The sequence below is a fragment of the Oncorhynchus nerka genome, linkage group LG25 (genome assembly GCF_034236695.1).
Source record: "Oncorhynchus nerka isolate Pitt River linkage group LG25, Oner_Uvic_2.0, whole genome shotgun sequence".
NCBI classification, from domain to species: domain Eukaryota; kingdom Metazoa; phylum Chordata; class Actinopteri; order Salmoniformes; family Salmonidae; genus Oncorhynchus; species Oncorhynchus nerka.
In genome coordinates this window covers 11,337,623-11,354,669 of record NC_088420.1, presented here as the reverse complement: position 1 = coordinate 11,354,669, position 17,047 = coordinate 11,337,623, and the positions used below count along the sequence as shown (strand labels likewise).

Below are 17,047 nucleotides of genomic sequence, written 5' to 3'. Positions count from 1 at the left end.
ACAACTGGCACTATATATATAATTCCTCTTGGGGTTGCTAAGGTTAGGATCTGTATTTCTCTATTTTAATGATAATTATGTTTATAGATCAGATAATATCATATGCATTTTACCACTATCCACAACTACCAATGCAAAAAATGATCATTCTTGTTTTTTCAAGAATGATCATTTGATCATGATCAAATTCTTATTGTCAATGACGGCCTAGGAACAGTGGGTTAACTGCCTTGTTCAGAGGAACAGTGGGTTAACTGCCTTGTTCAGAGGAACAGTGGGTTAACTGCCTTGTTCAGAGGAACAGTGGGTTAACTGCCTTGTTCAGAGGAACAGTGGGTTAACTGCCTTGTTCAGGGGAACAGTGGGTTAACTGCCTTGTTCAGGGGAACAGTGGGTTAACTGCCTTGTTCAGGGGAACAGTGGGTTAACTGCCTTGTCAGCTCGGGGATTTGATCTTGCAACCTTTAGGTTACTAGTCCAACGCTCTAACCACTAGGCTACCTGCCGGTTACTAGTCCAACGCTCTAACCACTAGGCTACCTGCCGCCCCGATTACAGGAAGGGCTTTTTTTGTTGTTGAGTCAATACATGTTAAACACCTTTTGGCAGTAATTGCATCTGTGAGTTGTCTTGGGTGAGTCTCTCGCTTTGCACACCAGGATGGTGCAATATTTGCCCATTTCTATTATTTTCAAAGTAATAATGGGCAAGGTGAATACAGGACCCCCAAGGGGTCCTGCTGAAAGGTGAATTTGTTTCCAGTGTCTGGTGGAAAGCTGACCGAAGCAGTTATTTTCAACAACAAAAAATATATATTTATTTTTTTGCCGGTGCTTAGCTCCATCTCTCGTTTAATTTGATCCTTATGTGTCAAGCATACCCATCCCATGATACAGTGTTTTGGAATATTTTTGTATTCTTTTGTTGTTTTCAAACTGTCATTTAGGTCATTTATTGTAACCATCACAGCCTAGGAACTCTGTAGCTGTTTTAAAATCACTAATGATCTCATGGTAACGTCTCTGAGCAATTTCCTTTCTGTCCAGAACAGTTCAGAAGACTATTTTTGTTTCTGGGTGGTTTAAATCATCAACCACAGCCTGACCATGTTTAGAGATACATATTCAATGTCTGATTGGTTATTGTTACCCATCTACCAATCACTGCCCTTTGAGGGTTTTGAAAAGTTCCTTGGTCTTTTGTAGTTGAAACTGTGCTTCAACACTTGACTGAGGGACCTGATGTATGTAAACTCAGCAAAAAAAGAAACGTCCTCTCACTTAAACTACGTTTATTTTCAGCAAACCTAACGTGTAAATATTTGTATGAACATAACAACTGAGACATGAACTGAACAAGTTCCACAGACATGTGACTAACAGAAATTGAATGTGTCCCTGAACAAAGGGGTGGTCAAAATCAAAAGTAAGTCAGTATCTGGTGTGGCCACCAGCTGTATTAAGTACTGCAGTGCATCTCCACCTCATGGACCGCACCAGATTTGCCATTTCTTGCTGTGAGATGTTACCTGACTCTTCCACCAAGGCACCTGCCAGTTCCTGGACATTCCTTGGGGGAATGGCCCTAGCCCTCACCCTCCGATCCAACAGGTCCCAGACATGAGATCTGGGCTTCCCATGGCAGAACACTGACATTCCTGTCTTTCAGGAAATCACGCACAGAATGAGCAGTATGGCTGGTGGCATTGTCATGCTGGAGTGTCATGTCAGGATGAGCCTGCAGGAAGGGTACCACATGAGGGAGGAGGATGTCTTCCCTGTAAAACACAGCGTTGAGATCGCCTGCAATAACAAGCTCAGTCCGATGATTCTGTGACACCGCCCCAGACCATGACGGACCCTCCACCTCCACATCGATCCCGCTCCAGAGTACAGGCCTCGGTGTAACGCTCATTCCTTTGGCGATAAACGCAAACCCGACCATCATCCCTGGTGAGACAAAACTGCGCGACTCGTCAGTGAAGAGCACTTTTTTTGTCAGTCCTGTCTGGTCCAGCGACAATGGGTTTGTGCCCATAGACAACGTTGTTGCCGGTAATGTCTGAGGGCCTGCCTTGAAAAATTAAAGGAGAGCCGCACACTCTAGAAGCTCCGATGAAACGTTGGTTGTCTTCATCAGTACCTTTACAACAGGCCTACAAGCCCCCAGTCCAGCCTCTCTCAGCATATTGCGGACAGTCTGAGCACTGATGGAGGGATTGTGCCTTCCTGGTGTACCTCGAGCAGTTGTTGCCATCCTGTACCTGTCCCTCATGTGTGATGTTCGGATGTACAGATCCTGTACATGTGTTACACATGGTCTGCCACTGCGAGGACGATCAGCTGTCCGTCCTGTCTCCCTGTAGCTCTGTCTTAGGCGTCTCACAGTATGTACATTACAATTTACTGCCCTGGCCACATGCAGATGAGCAGGGACACTGGGCATCTTTCTTTTGGTGTTTTTCAGAGTCAGTAGAAAGGCCTCTGGTGTCCTAGGTTTTCATAACTGACCTTAATTGCCTACTGTCTGTAAGCTGTTAGTGTCTTAATGACCGTTCCACGGGCGCATGTTCATTCATTGTTTATGGTTCATTGAACAAGCATGGGAAACTGTGTTTAAACCCTTTACAATGAAGATCTGTGAAGTTAATTCGTAAATATCCAAATATCTTTGAAAGGGTCCTGAAAAAGGGACGTTTCTTTTTTTATGAGTTTATGGAGGAAGTAATTAAAAATCAAGTCAACCCTTATTTAACAAAGTGATTCAATATAAACTTATTATGTGAATTTGTTAAGCCACATTTTACTCCTGAACTAATTTAGTGAATAAATAATAGTATGTGAATACTTTTTAATTTTTTAAATTAATTTTGTAAACATTTGTTTTATTTTATTTTCCCTTTGACATGATGGAGTAGCCTGTTTTGTCTACATCAATGACAAAAAGTCACCAATCCATTTCAATCCCACTTCGTAACGCAACCAAATGTGAACATTCAAGGGAGGTGAATACTTACGGTACCCACTGTACATGGGGTTTATACACCCATATTTCTTGACAACCCCTCCTTAATCAAATAACTGGTTTACAAGAGAACTCTATGCAATGGGTGTAAGCAGTGGTCCTAGTAATTAATTATACCTCTCTTCTCTGTATATATCAACGATGTCGCTCTTGCTGTGGGTGATTCCTTGATCCACCTCTACGCAGACGACACCATTTTGGATACAGATGGCCCTTCTTGGACACTGTTAAACGCTAGTAAAACTAAATGCATGCTTTTCAACCGTTCGCTGCCCGCACCCGCCTGCCCGACCTAGCATCACTTCTCTGGACGGTTCTGACTTAGAATATGTGGACAACTACAAATACCTAGGTGTCTGGCTACACTGTAAACTCTCCTTCCAGACTCCAATTAAGCATCTCCAATCCAAAATTAAATATAGAATCTGCTTCCTATTTTGCAACAAAGCCTCCTTCACTCACGCTGCCAAACATCCTCGTAAAACTTACTATCCTACCGATCCTCGACTTTGGCGATGTCGTTTACAAAAGAGCCTCCAACACTCTACTCAGAGTACATCCAATTTGCTATCACAGTGCCATCTGTTTTGTCACCAAAGACCCATATACCACTGCGACCTGTATGCTCTCGTCGGCTGGCCCTCGCTACATATTCGTCGCCAGACCCACTGGCTCCAGGCCATCTGTAAGTCTTTACTAGGCAAAGCTCTGCCTTCTCAGCTCACGGGCCACCATAACAACAACCACCTGTAGCACGCGCTCCAGTAGGTATATTTCACTGGTCATCCCCAAAGCCAACACCTTTGGCCACCTTTCCTTCCAGTTCTCTGCTGCCAATGACTGGAACGAATTGTAAAAATCGCTGGAGTTAGAGACCTATAACTCCCTCACTGACTTTAAGCATCAGCTATCTGAGCAGCTTACCGATTGCTGCACACAGCCCATCTGTAAATAGCCCATCCAACTACCTACCTCATCCCCATATTGTTTTAAACTTTTTTTTGCTCTTTTGCACACCAGTATTTCTACTTGCACATCAGCATCTGCACATCTATCACACAGTGTTCATTTGCTAAATTGTAATCAAATCAAATGTATTTGTCACATACACGTGGTTAGCAGATGTTAATGCGGGTGTAGTGAAATGCTTGTGCTTCTAGTTCCGACAATGCAGTAATAACCAACGAGTAATCTAACCTAACAATTCCACAACTACTACCTTATACACACGTGTAAAGGGATAAAGAATATGTACATAAAGATATATGAATGAGTGATGGTACAGAACGGCATAGGCAAGAATCAGTAGATGGTATCGAGTACAGTGTATATACATATGAGATGAGTAATGTACGGTATGTAAACATTATTATATTAAGTAGCATTGTTTAAAGTGGCTAGTGATATATTTTTCATCAATTCTCATTATTAAAGTGGCTGGAGTTGAGTCAGTGTGTTGGCAGCAGCCACTCAATGTTAGTGGTGGCTGTTTAACAGTCTGATGGCCTTGAGATAGAAGCTGTTTTTCAGTCTCTCGGTCCCAGCTTTGATGCACCTGTACTGACCTCGCCTTCTGGAAGATAGCGGGGTGAACAGGCAGTGGCTCGGGTGGTTGTTGTCCTTGATGATCTTTATGGCCTTCCTGTGACATCGGGTGGTGTAGGTGTCCTGGAGGGCAGGTAGTTTGCCCCCGGTGATGCGTTGTGCAGACCTCACTACCCTCTGGAAAGCCTTGCGGTTGTGGGCGGAGCAGTTGCCGTACCAGGCGGTGATACAGCCTGACCGGATGCTCTCGATTGTGCATCTGTAAAAGTTTGAGTGCTTTTGGTGACAAACCAAATTTCTTCAACCTTCTGAGGTTGAAGAGGCGCTGCTGCGCCTTCTTCACGACGCTGTCAGTGTGAGTGGACCAATTCAGTTTGTCTGTGATGTGTATGCCGAGGAACTTAAAACTTACTACCCTCTCCACTACTGTCCCATCTGTGGATAGGGGGGTGCTCCCTCTGCTGTTTCCTGAAGTCCACAATCATCTCGTTTTGTTGATGTTGAGTGTGAGATCATTTTCCTGACACCACACTCCGAGGGCCCTCACCTCCTCCCTGTGGGCCGTCTCGTCGTTGTTGGTAATCAAGCCTACCACTGTAGTGTCGTCCGCAAACTTGATGATTGAGTTGGAGGCGTGCATGGCCACGCAGTCGTGGGTGAACAGGGAGTACAGGAGAGGGCTCAGAAACACACCCTTGTGGGGCCCCAGTGTTGAGGATCAGCGGGGTGGAGATGTTGTTACCTACCCTCACCACCTGGGGGCGGCCCGTCAGGAAGTCCAGTACCCAGTTGCACAGGGCGGGGTCGAGACCCAGGGTCTCGAGCTTGATGACGAGTTTTGAGGGTACTATGGTGTTAAATGCTGAGCTGTAGTCGATGAACAGCATTCTCACAAAGGTATTCCTCTTGTCCAGATGGGTTAGGGCAGTGTGCAGTGTGGTTGAGATTGCGTCGTCTGTGGACCTATTTGGGCGGTAAGCAAATTGGAGTGGGTCTAGGGTGTCAGGTAGGGTGGAGGTGATATGGTCCTTGACTAGTCTCTCAAAGCACTTCATGATGACGGAAGTCGTTTAGCTCAGTTACCTTATCTTTCTTGGGAACAGGGACAATGGTGGCCCTCTTGAAGCATGTGGGAACAGCAGACTGGGATAAGGATTGATTGAATATGTCCGTAAACACACCAGCCAGCTGGTCTGCGCATGCTCTGAGGACGCGGCTGGGGATGCCGTCTGGGCCTGCAGCCTTGCGAGGGTTGACACGTTTAAATATTTTACTCACGTCGGCTGCAGTGAAGGAGGGTCCGCAGGTTTTAGTTGCGGGCCGTGTCAGTGGCACTGTATTGTCCTCAAAGCGGGCAAAAAAGTTATTTAGTCTGTCTGGGAGCAAGACATCCTGGTTCGCGACGGGGCTGGTTTTCTTTTTGTAATCCGTGATTGACTATAGACCCTGCCACATACCTCTTGTGTCTGAGCCGTTGAATTGTGAATTACTTCGCTACTATGGCCTATTTATTGCCTTACCTCCTTACACTGTATATGGATTTTTCTATTATGTTATTGACTGTGCTTTTGTTCATCCCACGTGTAACTCTTGTTTTTTTTGTCACACTGATTTGTTTTATCTTGACCAGGTCGCAGTTGTAGGCCAGTTGAGAACAAGTTCTCATTTACATGATTAAATAAAGGTGAAATAAAAAATAAGGATTGGCTTATTATCGTTACCAAGATTAAGGTTCTACTTGCCAAAACTGACCTAAAAATGTTTTTTTTTTTTGCAATGAGGCCCTTCAATCTGCAAATAATAGGAGACAGCCATTATGAATCAGCAAACAATTGACCCGACTACTAAAGCCCATTCATGCCTCTGTGTTTGTAAGGTAATGGTAAGTAAAAAAATAAATAAATGTAAAAGTACTTTTTAGTCATTTTGGTAATGAGAAGGTGAAGTGTCGTAAAGGGGGTATTCGAGAGTAAGAACCTAATTATGAAGGCCTATAAGTCAAGACATTTGTGAGGATGACTACTCCTAGATTTTATGCATCATGGGTGAGTAACTTTTTTAAATACATTTTTTTACAGTAACTTGAAAAAGTGTTACGGTAATTAGTAATGTCCAGACGCATTTTACGTAATACGTATTAGTTTTAATGTAAACTTCTACTATTAATAAAAAATAAAAAATATGATTCATGGACAAACTACAGCAACCTATTGTTAGGGTTTTCTAAAGTAAAATTCTCCAACCATTTTAATCATGACATTTCAGTAATGAGAATTTTTTTGGGGTGAAAATGTTTGTAAAAAAAAATGGTCAAATGTATTTAAAACGAGACCTCTTATTCTTCAGAGTGATATTTGATTTTTGGCAGATGCATCATGGGTTTTCTAACTCAATTTACTACTGCCATAGTGAAACGCCTCAATATATAACTGTCTAGATCTGTCATTCTCATCGGAAGCCAGTCTAAGAAGCAGTATGTCTGTTCTCTGTGCTATTTCTATGCTCCCTGGTCTAAAGTTTGGTTTTTGGGTCTTCTACTTTCTGTTTTGCACACCAACTGAGAATACAATTTTTTGGGTTATGGAAATTATTTTTTTGCAGTGGTTTAGATGGTACAATGATTATCTACACTATACTTGCTTGTTTTGTCGCAAACTAATTTTAGCAACCAGGAAATGGCGGGGGGATTTCAGCATAGTGCATCTTTTGAACCTGGTTTCATGAGAATCACCCATATGATTTGCCTACAAGGAAGCTAGTCGCCAATCACCTTGCTTTGCTGTGTTTACCAGAATGTTGTGGTTTACTAGCTAGCACCTTGCAGACTTGTCACAGTGTGTGATATGACTGATATGATAATTCAGGCTACAGAAAAAGGGTCACCTTTTCCACTCATCATAAAGATCTTTTCTCTCGTTTCACAATGAACTTGTTGTCTCCCAGTGGCTGAAATATTCATATCCATCTTAATGGCTTGTATTTAAGGCAGCCCTCTGAAGGAATTCAGGCTAGACGCCATGTTTGGAAAGCAGCTCTTCATTACATAATATTCATATTCGATACTTCGTGGTTTGACAATTGTCAAGTCTAATTACAATTGGCGCGTTAGAAAATAGATGTATATGTTGTCTCTCTTACATCAGTGGCTTAAGATTGATGGGTGCTTTGGTTGATCTATTTTGCCCTGTCACTGAACCCTTCTGGTCCTCTCTTCCAGCTACCAGGTGGAGAGCGGAGGACTGTCTGTGAAGAAGGAGAGTAAGACGCTGGAGAAGACCAGGAAACCCTTCAGTCTGGAGGAGACCCAACTGGAGCTGCTGCAGCAGAGCAAAACTTTCACCAGACAAGCCCCTGTCAGGTAACTACACTGACCCTGTGCAACCATGTACACTCAAAGACTTGGGCCTTTCATAGTCTCTTTGAAGCTAAGGCCTCTGTGTGACTGTCAGCAACCTGCTAAAGCCAGTAACATCATGCTGATGATCTCTGTCTCCCACAGGTCTCGGACGTTCGATGTGGACAGAAGTTTGGAGAGGACTGCAAGCATCGGTTCACAAAGTGTACGTTCACTCCTCTGACCTTTTGACACTGTTTGTGGTTGGGATAGCTATACTCCACTGCTTTATCAGGTGTCCAAGACTACTCGGTACTTTTAACATGGTCAATTCAGTAAGCTTTTCCTCTTCTGTTCTACAGAGTTTTATAAAGCACAACAAAACATTCCACAAGCTGTTTCCTGACATTCCAGAGACTGAAGACTTGCAACATGGTAAGTGAAGTTTTGAATATTATCGGTGGCCAATGGTGACTCTCCAAACGACCATGTGACGCCTGTGCCAAATAGTCATGTCATGCTTTTCAAAGTCCTAAATCACAAAAACATGGGCGGTGACTTAAAAAAATATGTTTTAAACTAATCGTTCAAACGATGGCAAGGTTAAGTGAATCTGCAGGGGCCATAGTAACTGACAATGATTTACCTGGCAGTCATTTTGGCCTTTACCCACGCTGACTGACAGTGCTTGCTGTGTGTCATCACGCTGCCAGGACTTTTGTAACTAACGCTTCCTATGTCCTCCCTCTCTCCCCCAGCATACATCTGTGCCCTGCAGAAGGAGGTGCTCTACCACGGCAGGCTCTATGTCACCAAGCTTCACGCGTGCTTCCACTCCTCTGTGCTGCTCAAGGACACCAAGGTAAGCAACCCTTGATGGGCGACCCTGACCCTTGATTGTTCGTCTGTATATTTTCTCTCCATGGCATAGCAGTAGGCTGTTCTGTGTGGAATATGGACTGGGCTGTTCAGTTAAACAACATGGTTTGAACTTTGTCCTATTTGTCAATGGACAGTTTAGAAGTCCTATTACTAGCTAATGGAGATATGTCTACATATCTTTCCCAATGGCGTGCTAATGTTTAACACACAGTTTATTTATATACTGAACAAAAATATAAACACAACATGCAACAATTTCAGATTTTTACTGAGTTACAGTTTATGAGGAAATCAGTCAATTCATTCGGCCCTAATCTATAGATTTCATATGACTAGGAATAGAGATATGTATCCGTCGGTCACAAATGCCTTAAACAATGGGCCTCAGGATCTCATCACAATATCTATGCATTCACATGGCCATAGATAAAATACAATTGTGTTCGTTGTCTGTAGCTTATGCTTTCCCCATACCATAATACAACTGCCACCATGGGGCATGTTCACAATATTGACGTCAGCAAACTGCTCGTCCACACAACGCCATACACGTGGCCTGCGGTTGTGAGGCCAGTTGGACGATACTGCCAAATTTAAAAATAAAATACATTGGAGGTGGCTTATGGTAGAGAAAGGAACATTCAATTCTCTGACAACAGCTCTGATGGACAGTTCTGCAGTCACCGTGCCAATTTCCTGCTCCCCAATTTGAGACATCTGTGGCGTTGTGTGCGACCACTGCACATGTTTAAAGTGGCCTTTTTATTGTCCCCAGCTTCTTGATATGCCACACCTGTCAGGTGGATTATCTTGGCAGAGAAGAAATGCTCACTAACAGGGATGTAAAGAGAAATAAGCTCATGCTTATGGAACATTTCTGGGATCTTTTATTTCCGCTCATGAAACATGGGACCAACAGTTTACATGTTGTTTATATTTTAGTTCAGTGTGTTAGTTTAACTTTGTACATCTAAAGTCATGGGGGGGGGAAGCCATATGTCACAATGCAGTAAGTATCAAGTGAAGTTTTGTTGCTCTTTTATCTGTTCTACAGTTAGTGATCCCTGTGACCAGCGTGCAAATTGTGAAGAAACAGAACACTGCCCTGCTGGTGCCCAATGCCCTGTCTATCCGCACCACTGAGGGAGAAAAGGTTAGGGGTCACTTTCTCAGTTGTCCCATTGGAACAGTGCATTGTCCACCATTCGTCTGCCACCTTAATCAGATGATTAGATCTATACTGGTGGTTTAAATATCAATATTTAATAGAGGGCCGTCTAAGTCATCAGACAAGTTACGTGCCACACATTGACCTCTGATGGATGACATGTAAGATATGAATCTGATTTAATGACTGGCTTATTTAACAAGGTAGATTTTGAAGGTGACCGGTTGCAGCCTCGCCTGTTCCAGGGCATCCAGGCTAAATGTCTCTCCTGTGTGTTTCAGTACCTGTTTGTGTCTCTGCGGAACCGAGAGGCGTGTTACAAGCTCCTGCGGTCCGTGTGTCCTCAACTGAAGGATGGAAGTGCCAACAGCAGCCCTCTATTCTCTTCTGCAGAGAATAGTTTTGACCAGGACAAGCTGGTGGTAAGTGATAACCTTCACATTCATAAAGATGTCATTTAATAAAGTTTTAGTCTGCCTAATGGATTTCCCTGAGCGACAGTACTGCAGATACTACGACAGCAGATACTACGACAGCAGATACTACGACAGCCCTTTGTAACCTGCTGATACTTCCTCATATTCCACTGTAGATCTTTTGGCCTCTATTTGGAAGCTGGTTTTAACTCACTGTCTCTCTCCATGGACCTCTCTCACAGAACTCCAGTCAGTCCAGTCTAGAGGACGGTTTTGACCAGCCGGACGGGTCCGACCCGAAGCTCTTCCTCGACACACCCCCACCCAGACCAAACAAAGGTGAGTAAAGCCTAACTGGAATTACCAGAGTGGTATTTTATGAAGCAGGTTTGAGGAGTTGACGAGGTAACTTTGGTCAACTCTGAGTTCAAGTCGGGATAACCAGTAATACGAAGTGGGTCACGGTTTAACCAGGTACATGTCTATGGCAACAAATCCCTCAACACTAACCTGCTAATTCCATTTATCCTGAAGGAAGTGTCTGAGCTGTGAATAGAGGACCAATGAAATCAGATTCCCTCCCTCTTGCAATTTTGTATGACTTAATACAATTATTCTATTGATAGGAGTTGTGGGGGGTGAATGTGGTTGTGCATTGATGAGCACACAAGGCTGTATTAACCATAAATGATCAAATAAAGCCTATTTCACACCATAGCCTGCTGAATTTGCAAGATATATTTTCTTTCATTTTGATTTTGGCAACAATGGAAAATGGTTCTCCCATGGATTTATGGTCCAGCATTGTCTCAATGAGGAGTTCTGGGTCTCTCATGGATTTATGGTCCAGCATTGTCTCAATGAGGAGTTCTGGGTCTCTCATGGATTGATGGTCCAGCATTGTCTCAATGAAGAGTTCTGTGTTTGACTAGCCACGTGCAAAGTTACAGCCTGGTAGATTTTAATGTAGGATGAGCAATATCCACCGTCCTAGTACGGATGACGCCGGAGTTGGAATGTGAAGCTAACTGAAGCTGGTTAGTTTCAGAAAACCCTGAGTAGATGTAGCTTGCTTCATAGGATTCCCCTCCGGCCAGTAATGGTCTGTTTCTCAGTCTAGGACTAGGTTTCATATTAAGCACAATGTTCACCCTCTCCTATACGTCCTAATGTGTAGACTAATAAAGTTTACAGTTGGCTACAAGTCAGCGTTATCTGTTTGTGTATGTACCTGACCTCCTATATGCAAAGTCCAAGGTCATGTTTTCAGAGATGGACTAACGTGTATGCCCCCACCCCCTTTTGTTCTTCTCTGACCTAGTGCCTCAAGGGAGCAACTCCACCCCTAGGAGCATAAACACACAGCAGAGAGAGAGCTCCTCAGAGGACCACACGCAACGTAGGTCTATGTTTCCGGCTGGCTCCTTTTCTTACAAACAGAAATGCACGTGACTGTACAAAAACGTTTATGCAGCGAGCCACTGACAAGCCTGTTGTGTGTGCTGACGTGGATTTCATTTTATTTGGCCATTTTTAAATAAAAGCCGTTCAGGCTGGAGATGACCTGCAGATGTTAACCAAGTGTCGTTCCATCTCTTCCGGGTCAGGTGGCTCATGGGTGTGGAGTGTGACACAGAACGCCTGCTCCCTTCTCATCCAGAGAGATGCCAGCAGCCTCAACACTCTTCTCTTCATCTACCTAATACTGTAAGTGACCTCTAAATAACCTTTAACCTGCTGTAAGTGACCTCTAACATCTCAATCAAAATGTATTTATAAAGCCCTTCTTACATCAGCTGAAGTCACAAAGCACGACCAGGTGGACTGGGGACAGCAAGGAGTCATCAGACCAGGTAGTCCTAGGACTCAGGGGAGAGGGGGAGGTGAAATACTCCAGATATAAGACTGACCATAGCCCCCCCACGACACACGCACACTATTGCAGCATAAATACTGGAGGCTGAGACAGGAGAGGTTGGGAGACACTGTGGCCCCGTCCAACGATACCCCTAGACAGAGCCAAACAGGCAGGATATAACCCCACCCACTTTGCCAAAGCACAGCCCCCACACCACTAGAGGGATATCTTCAACCACCAACTATCTATCCTGAGAAAAGGCCGAGTATAGCCCACAAAGATCTCCGCCACGGCACAACCCAAGGGGGCGCCAACACAGACGGGAAGATCACGTCAGTGACTCAACCCACTCAAGTGACGCACCCCTCCTAGGGACGGCATGGAAGAGCACCAGTAAGCCAGTGACTCTGCCCCTGTAATAGGGTTAGGGGCAGAGGGTTAGAGGCTGCATAGATTTAATGAATAGAAGCTCAAAAGATGAAAAAGCAGTCTTTTTTTTTGTTTTTTTTTTGCTATTTTTAAATGTTAGCAACACCTCCGACCTTTGCGGGATGCGGTCACTAGTCTAACAAGGAGGTGAAGCCTCATTTAAAACAGTAAATTCATCAGGCTTAAGCCATGTTTCAGTCAGGCCAATCACATCAAGATCAGTGATTAGTTCATTGACTATAATTGCCTTGGAATTGAGGGATCTAACATTAAGTAGCCCTATTTTGAGATGTGAGATTAATCTCTTTCAACACTCATCCTTCAATAATCTTTATTTACTAAACACGCAGCCTATTCTGTGTTTGCTCAGTTTGATGGCATTCGTGAGTGTATAAGCTTTAGGGTCTCTCGTTTTCACAGAACGTTTCCAGGCGTATACTCTGTAGGCATGGTAACCAACACGTTTCCAGGCGTATACTCGTCAGGCATGGTAACCAACACGTTTCCAGGCGTATACTCTGCAGGCATGGTAACCAACAGGCATGGTAACCAACACGTTTCCAGGCGTATACTCTGCAGGCATGGTACACCAGGCGTAACAGGCATGGTAACCAACACGTTTCCAGGCGTATACTCGTCAGGCATGGTAACCAACACGTTTCCAGGCGTATACTCTGTCAGGCATGGTAACCAACACGTTTCCAGGCGTATACTCCGTCAGGCATGGTAACCAACACGTTTCCAGGCGTATACTCTGTAGGCATGGTAACCAACACGTTTCCAGGCGTATACTCGTCAGGCATGGTAACCAACACGTTTCCAGGCGTATACTCTGCAGGCATGGTAACCAACACGTTTCCAGGCGTATACTCGTCAGGCATGGTAACCAACACGTTTCCAGGCGTATACTCGTCAGGCATGGTAACCAACACGTTTCCAGGCGTATACTCGTCAGGCATGGTAACCAACACGTTTCCAGGCGTATACTCGTCAGGCATGGTAACCAACACGTTTCCAGGCGTTTCCAGGCATGGTAACCAACACGTTTCCAGGCGTATCGTCAGGCATGGTAACCAACACGTTTCCAGGCGTATATCAGGCATGGTAACCAACACGTTTCCAGGCGCAGGCATGGTAACCAACACAGGCGTATACTCCAGGCATGGTAACCAACACGTTTCCAGGCGTATACTCGTCAGGCATGGTAACCAACACGTTTCCAGGCGTATACTCGTCAAGCATGGTAACCAACACGTTTCCAGGCGTATACTCGTCAGGCATGGTAACCAACACGTTTCCAGGCGTATACTCGTCAGGCATGGTAACCAACACGTTTCCAGGCGTATACTCTGTAGGCATGGTAACCAACACGTTTCCAGGTGTATACTCTGCAGGCATGGTAACCAACACGTTTCCAGGTGTATACTCTGTAGGCATTCTTCTCCATGCTCTACCACACGATGACAATAGATTTGGAGGAAACTCATTTTGCATGACCTATATCTACTTTGAATGATGTCAAATGAAGCTGCATGAGAGTGTATGGGGAGTTTGACTTAACATTGTGTTTTTAGGGTGGTACTGCTGCTGCTATCGTCGGGGTACATCGGCCTCCGCATCGTGGCTCTGGAGGAACAGCTGACCTCTCTAGGCGCCCTCCCTGAATTCTCCTCACAGAGTGGGTAAGACGAGCCCCACCCAACCATACCATGACCTCCACATAACATGTCACAACCACAGTACAATTAGCAACCATGTCATTTCGTTAATTTAAACTGGCCCTTTTTATATATGAACGTAAGAATGACTATTTTCATTGCCTGGCTCCAGATTCTGATGGGCTTTAGGCAACTATCATTGATGGCTTTACAGTGGTAGGCCCTGGTCAGTTGGCTCAAGCAGATTGAGCAGCAGCCTGGTCCAAGATCTCTCTGAGAGACATATGCTGGAAATCTGTGCTGTAGTTATACACAGGTGTGATTTCAGACAATTATTAACTGAGACTTCTGATGACCTAAGATATCTTATCTGCCCTTTGTGGTTGTGCAAGTTGCCTCTCCCTCCCCTTTTCAGAGTTCTGACTTTCAAATTCCCGTAAGAGATGCAGCTCAGCTGATGCAAGGCTAAATCCCTTTGTATCGCAAAGAGGTGTGTTCAGGCCTTTATTTTTTAAATAATTATACTCAACTGCTTTCTTTCATTTTCTTAGGTATAAAGACACATAACCCTGATTGGACAGAGGATATGTTGGATGACATATGAGTGGAGGATGTGACAATATGGTGTCAGTTGACGCTCTAAAAAAGAGAACTGGAGCTCTCGTGTTGAAGATATACTTTCCTCTTCCTAGAAGAAGTAGGAGACATTTTGATGGTGTTCTAGTGATGGCCCGTCACCTCCCTGCATGATTTCAGAGACCGATGGGTATCTCAAAAGGGCTATATTTAAGAGCGCTAGACCCAGGCCAGCCACGACTCGCAGCAAGCGGAGCCAAGCCAACACGGGACACACACACAAATGACCTGCTGTGTGTCTGACTTGAAACCAAAGCCAACTGGCTCACACTGAGCACCAACTGAAGAGGGGAGGCGATAGTCAACTCAATCTGCTCTCAGATCAGATTGACAAGAAGCAATTTCTCAGAACTCTGGAATGTGTGCTCGTTTCCATTTGACAGATTCTCTTCAAGAGCATATGGTCTGTGCAGACGACTTGATTCCAGCCTAGTCCTGGGTTTGCTTTTTTAACACCTAGCTTAAGGTGCAAGTGCTATGCAAGGCCAAAGATGCAGAGTGCACAGAGATGACTGACTCTTATCTCCTACTAAGGTATCACAAGGCGATCTGTATTTAATCTTTCACTACTAAGTCATCTGCGAGTACTCTTGAAGGATTCTTCTGGTAATCGGCCATAATGATAACAATGAATATATTCTCTTACACAGATCAGCTAGCAGAGCAGCCATTTTGATTTCCTCTCCTGACAAGTCTCTTCCTCTCCTCTCTTTAATATCAGCAGTATTAATCCTGCCATTGGCATGATTTAAACCTGTTTTAATAATCAATGCTTTGGAGGCCACTCCCTTGATTCTCACGGGATGTATGCATCTTCAACGTGCCAAAAAGAGTACGATCAGGTTGAATGCCGTCTCTTTTGTAGAGGTTAAATTTTCTACGTCCATTTTTTTCCTCCTCTACTACTTTGATAAATCAAAGTAGTTTTGGATATTCCAAACCAATACTATTGTCTTGTTCAGATTTTAATATATCTGTTGATGACTTCTGTACTGTTTTAGAAGGAACTGACATGTGAAAAGCAAAGAATCAAACCTCTAGTCGTTGACAGGCCTGTTGAGAACAAACACTGATTCAGATGTTTCGGGACTGTTCAAGAGGCAACATACTGTATTGTATGTTATCGCACGTGTCTGGAATATCGGACACTTGACTGACATATTATGCACACATTTGAGTCATCTTGTTTGAGAGAACCATAAAGGTTTAACTATCAAGTGACGTTGTTAGTGAGGTCCTAATTTTAAACAAAGCAAAAAATAGGTGGTCTAGAAAATGTATTTCAATATGCAATAAAGATTATCCGTGGGGGGGGGGGGGATTAGCAACCTGTGGGTGTTTTTTAAATGGAGTCTGTTGTGGTGAGAATTGTTTGTTTAAAAAATAAAGAGGCCAAAATAATGGCTCTGGTGAGCAAGCAAGGGTGCTTTAAAAGTAGCTGAACCTGCCCAAATCCAAAGACATCAAATTTGAATGAGGTGGTGGGGAAGCAGGCGTTTTCATTCTTTAGTTTAGTCATTTGATGGTGCTAAGACCTTATGTTCTTCTCAGGGGTGCAACCTGCCAGTTTCAGGGTCACGGCACCACTCGGGGTTGGGGGTTATCACGCGCATGGCGTTTGTCCTTGTCCACCACAGAGATAATGCTCAATCCACATTGTACTGTTGCAATATATCTGTGACTTTTGTTTGAACTAGTTTTTTTCCCGACTGACAAATTGAAACATATCGACAATCTGCCTGACTAGCTCAATACTGGGTACTCTGTGTTAACGGGACATGAACGTTGAAGTGACGTCTTATATCCTGTAGTTACTGTTGTAGTCAGATGTTGGGCTAAAAGATGTATGCCCACATGACAAAGCAGTACAGTCAGTCGCCGTCCTTCCCCACCAGTGGACAGCACCTGTAGTATGTCTTCAAATGGCAACAATGCATGAATCTCAATGTATGTGTGCTTTTGCATTATTGAAGTGTTGTAAATAATTGTCCTTTTTATTCTATTTGATTCTTGTATTTATTTGCATTCTATGTAAATCAAAGTCTCTGTGAGATTTTGCTTTGGTATTGTTCAAAAATAAATCCTCTGTTGCAAGAA

At 43.9% G+C, this 17,047-nt stretch overlaps 1 protein-coding gene across 4 annotated transcripts in view; it reads left to right on the top strand.

Annotated features, from left to right (window-relative positions):
- LOC115109042 (GRAM domain-containing protein 2B-like) overlaps positions 1-17,047 on the top strand; it is a 27,030-nt gene extending 9,983 nt beyond the window's left edge. For 3 of the 4 annotated variants that reach the window (XM_065009556.1, XM_029633598.2, XM_029633599.2), the window contains exons 2-12: positions 7,787-7,927; positions 8,069-8,129; positions 8,266-8,338; positions 8,662-8,765; positions 9,840-9,938; positions 10,235-10,375; positions 10,612-10,708; positions 11,691-11,768; positions 11,977-12,076; positions 14,231-14,334; positions 14,866-17,047. In XM_065009556.1, coding sequence (XP_064865628.1) covers positions 7,787-7,927; positions 8,069-8,129; positions 8,266-8,338; positions 8,662-8,765; positions 9,840-9,938; positions 10,235-10,375; positions 10,612-10,708; positions 11,691-11,768; positions 11,977-12,076; positions 14,231-14,334; positions 14,866-14,918 — 1,051 coding nt within the window. In that variant the 3' untranslated portion in view covers positions 14,919-17,047. Of the gene's footprint in view, positions 1-7,786; positions 7,928-8,068; positions 8,130-8,265; positions 8,339-8,661; positions 8,766-9,839; positions 9,939-10,234; positions 10,376-10,611; positions 10,709-11,690; positions 11,769-11,976; positions 12,077-14,230; positions 14,339-14,865 lie in introns of all 4 variants that reach the window. The other variant, XM_065009557.1, reaches the window with a different exon arrangement.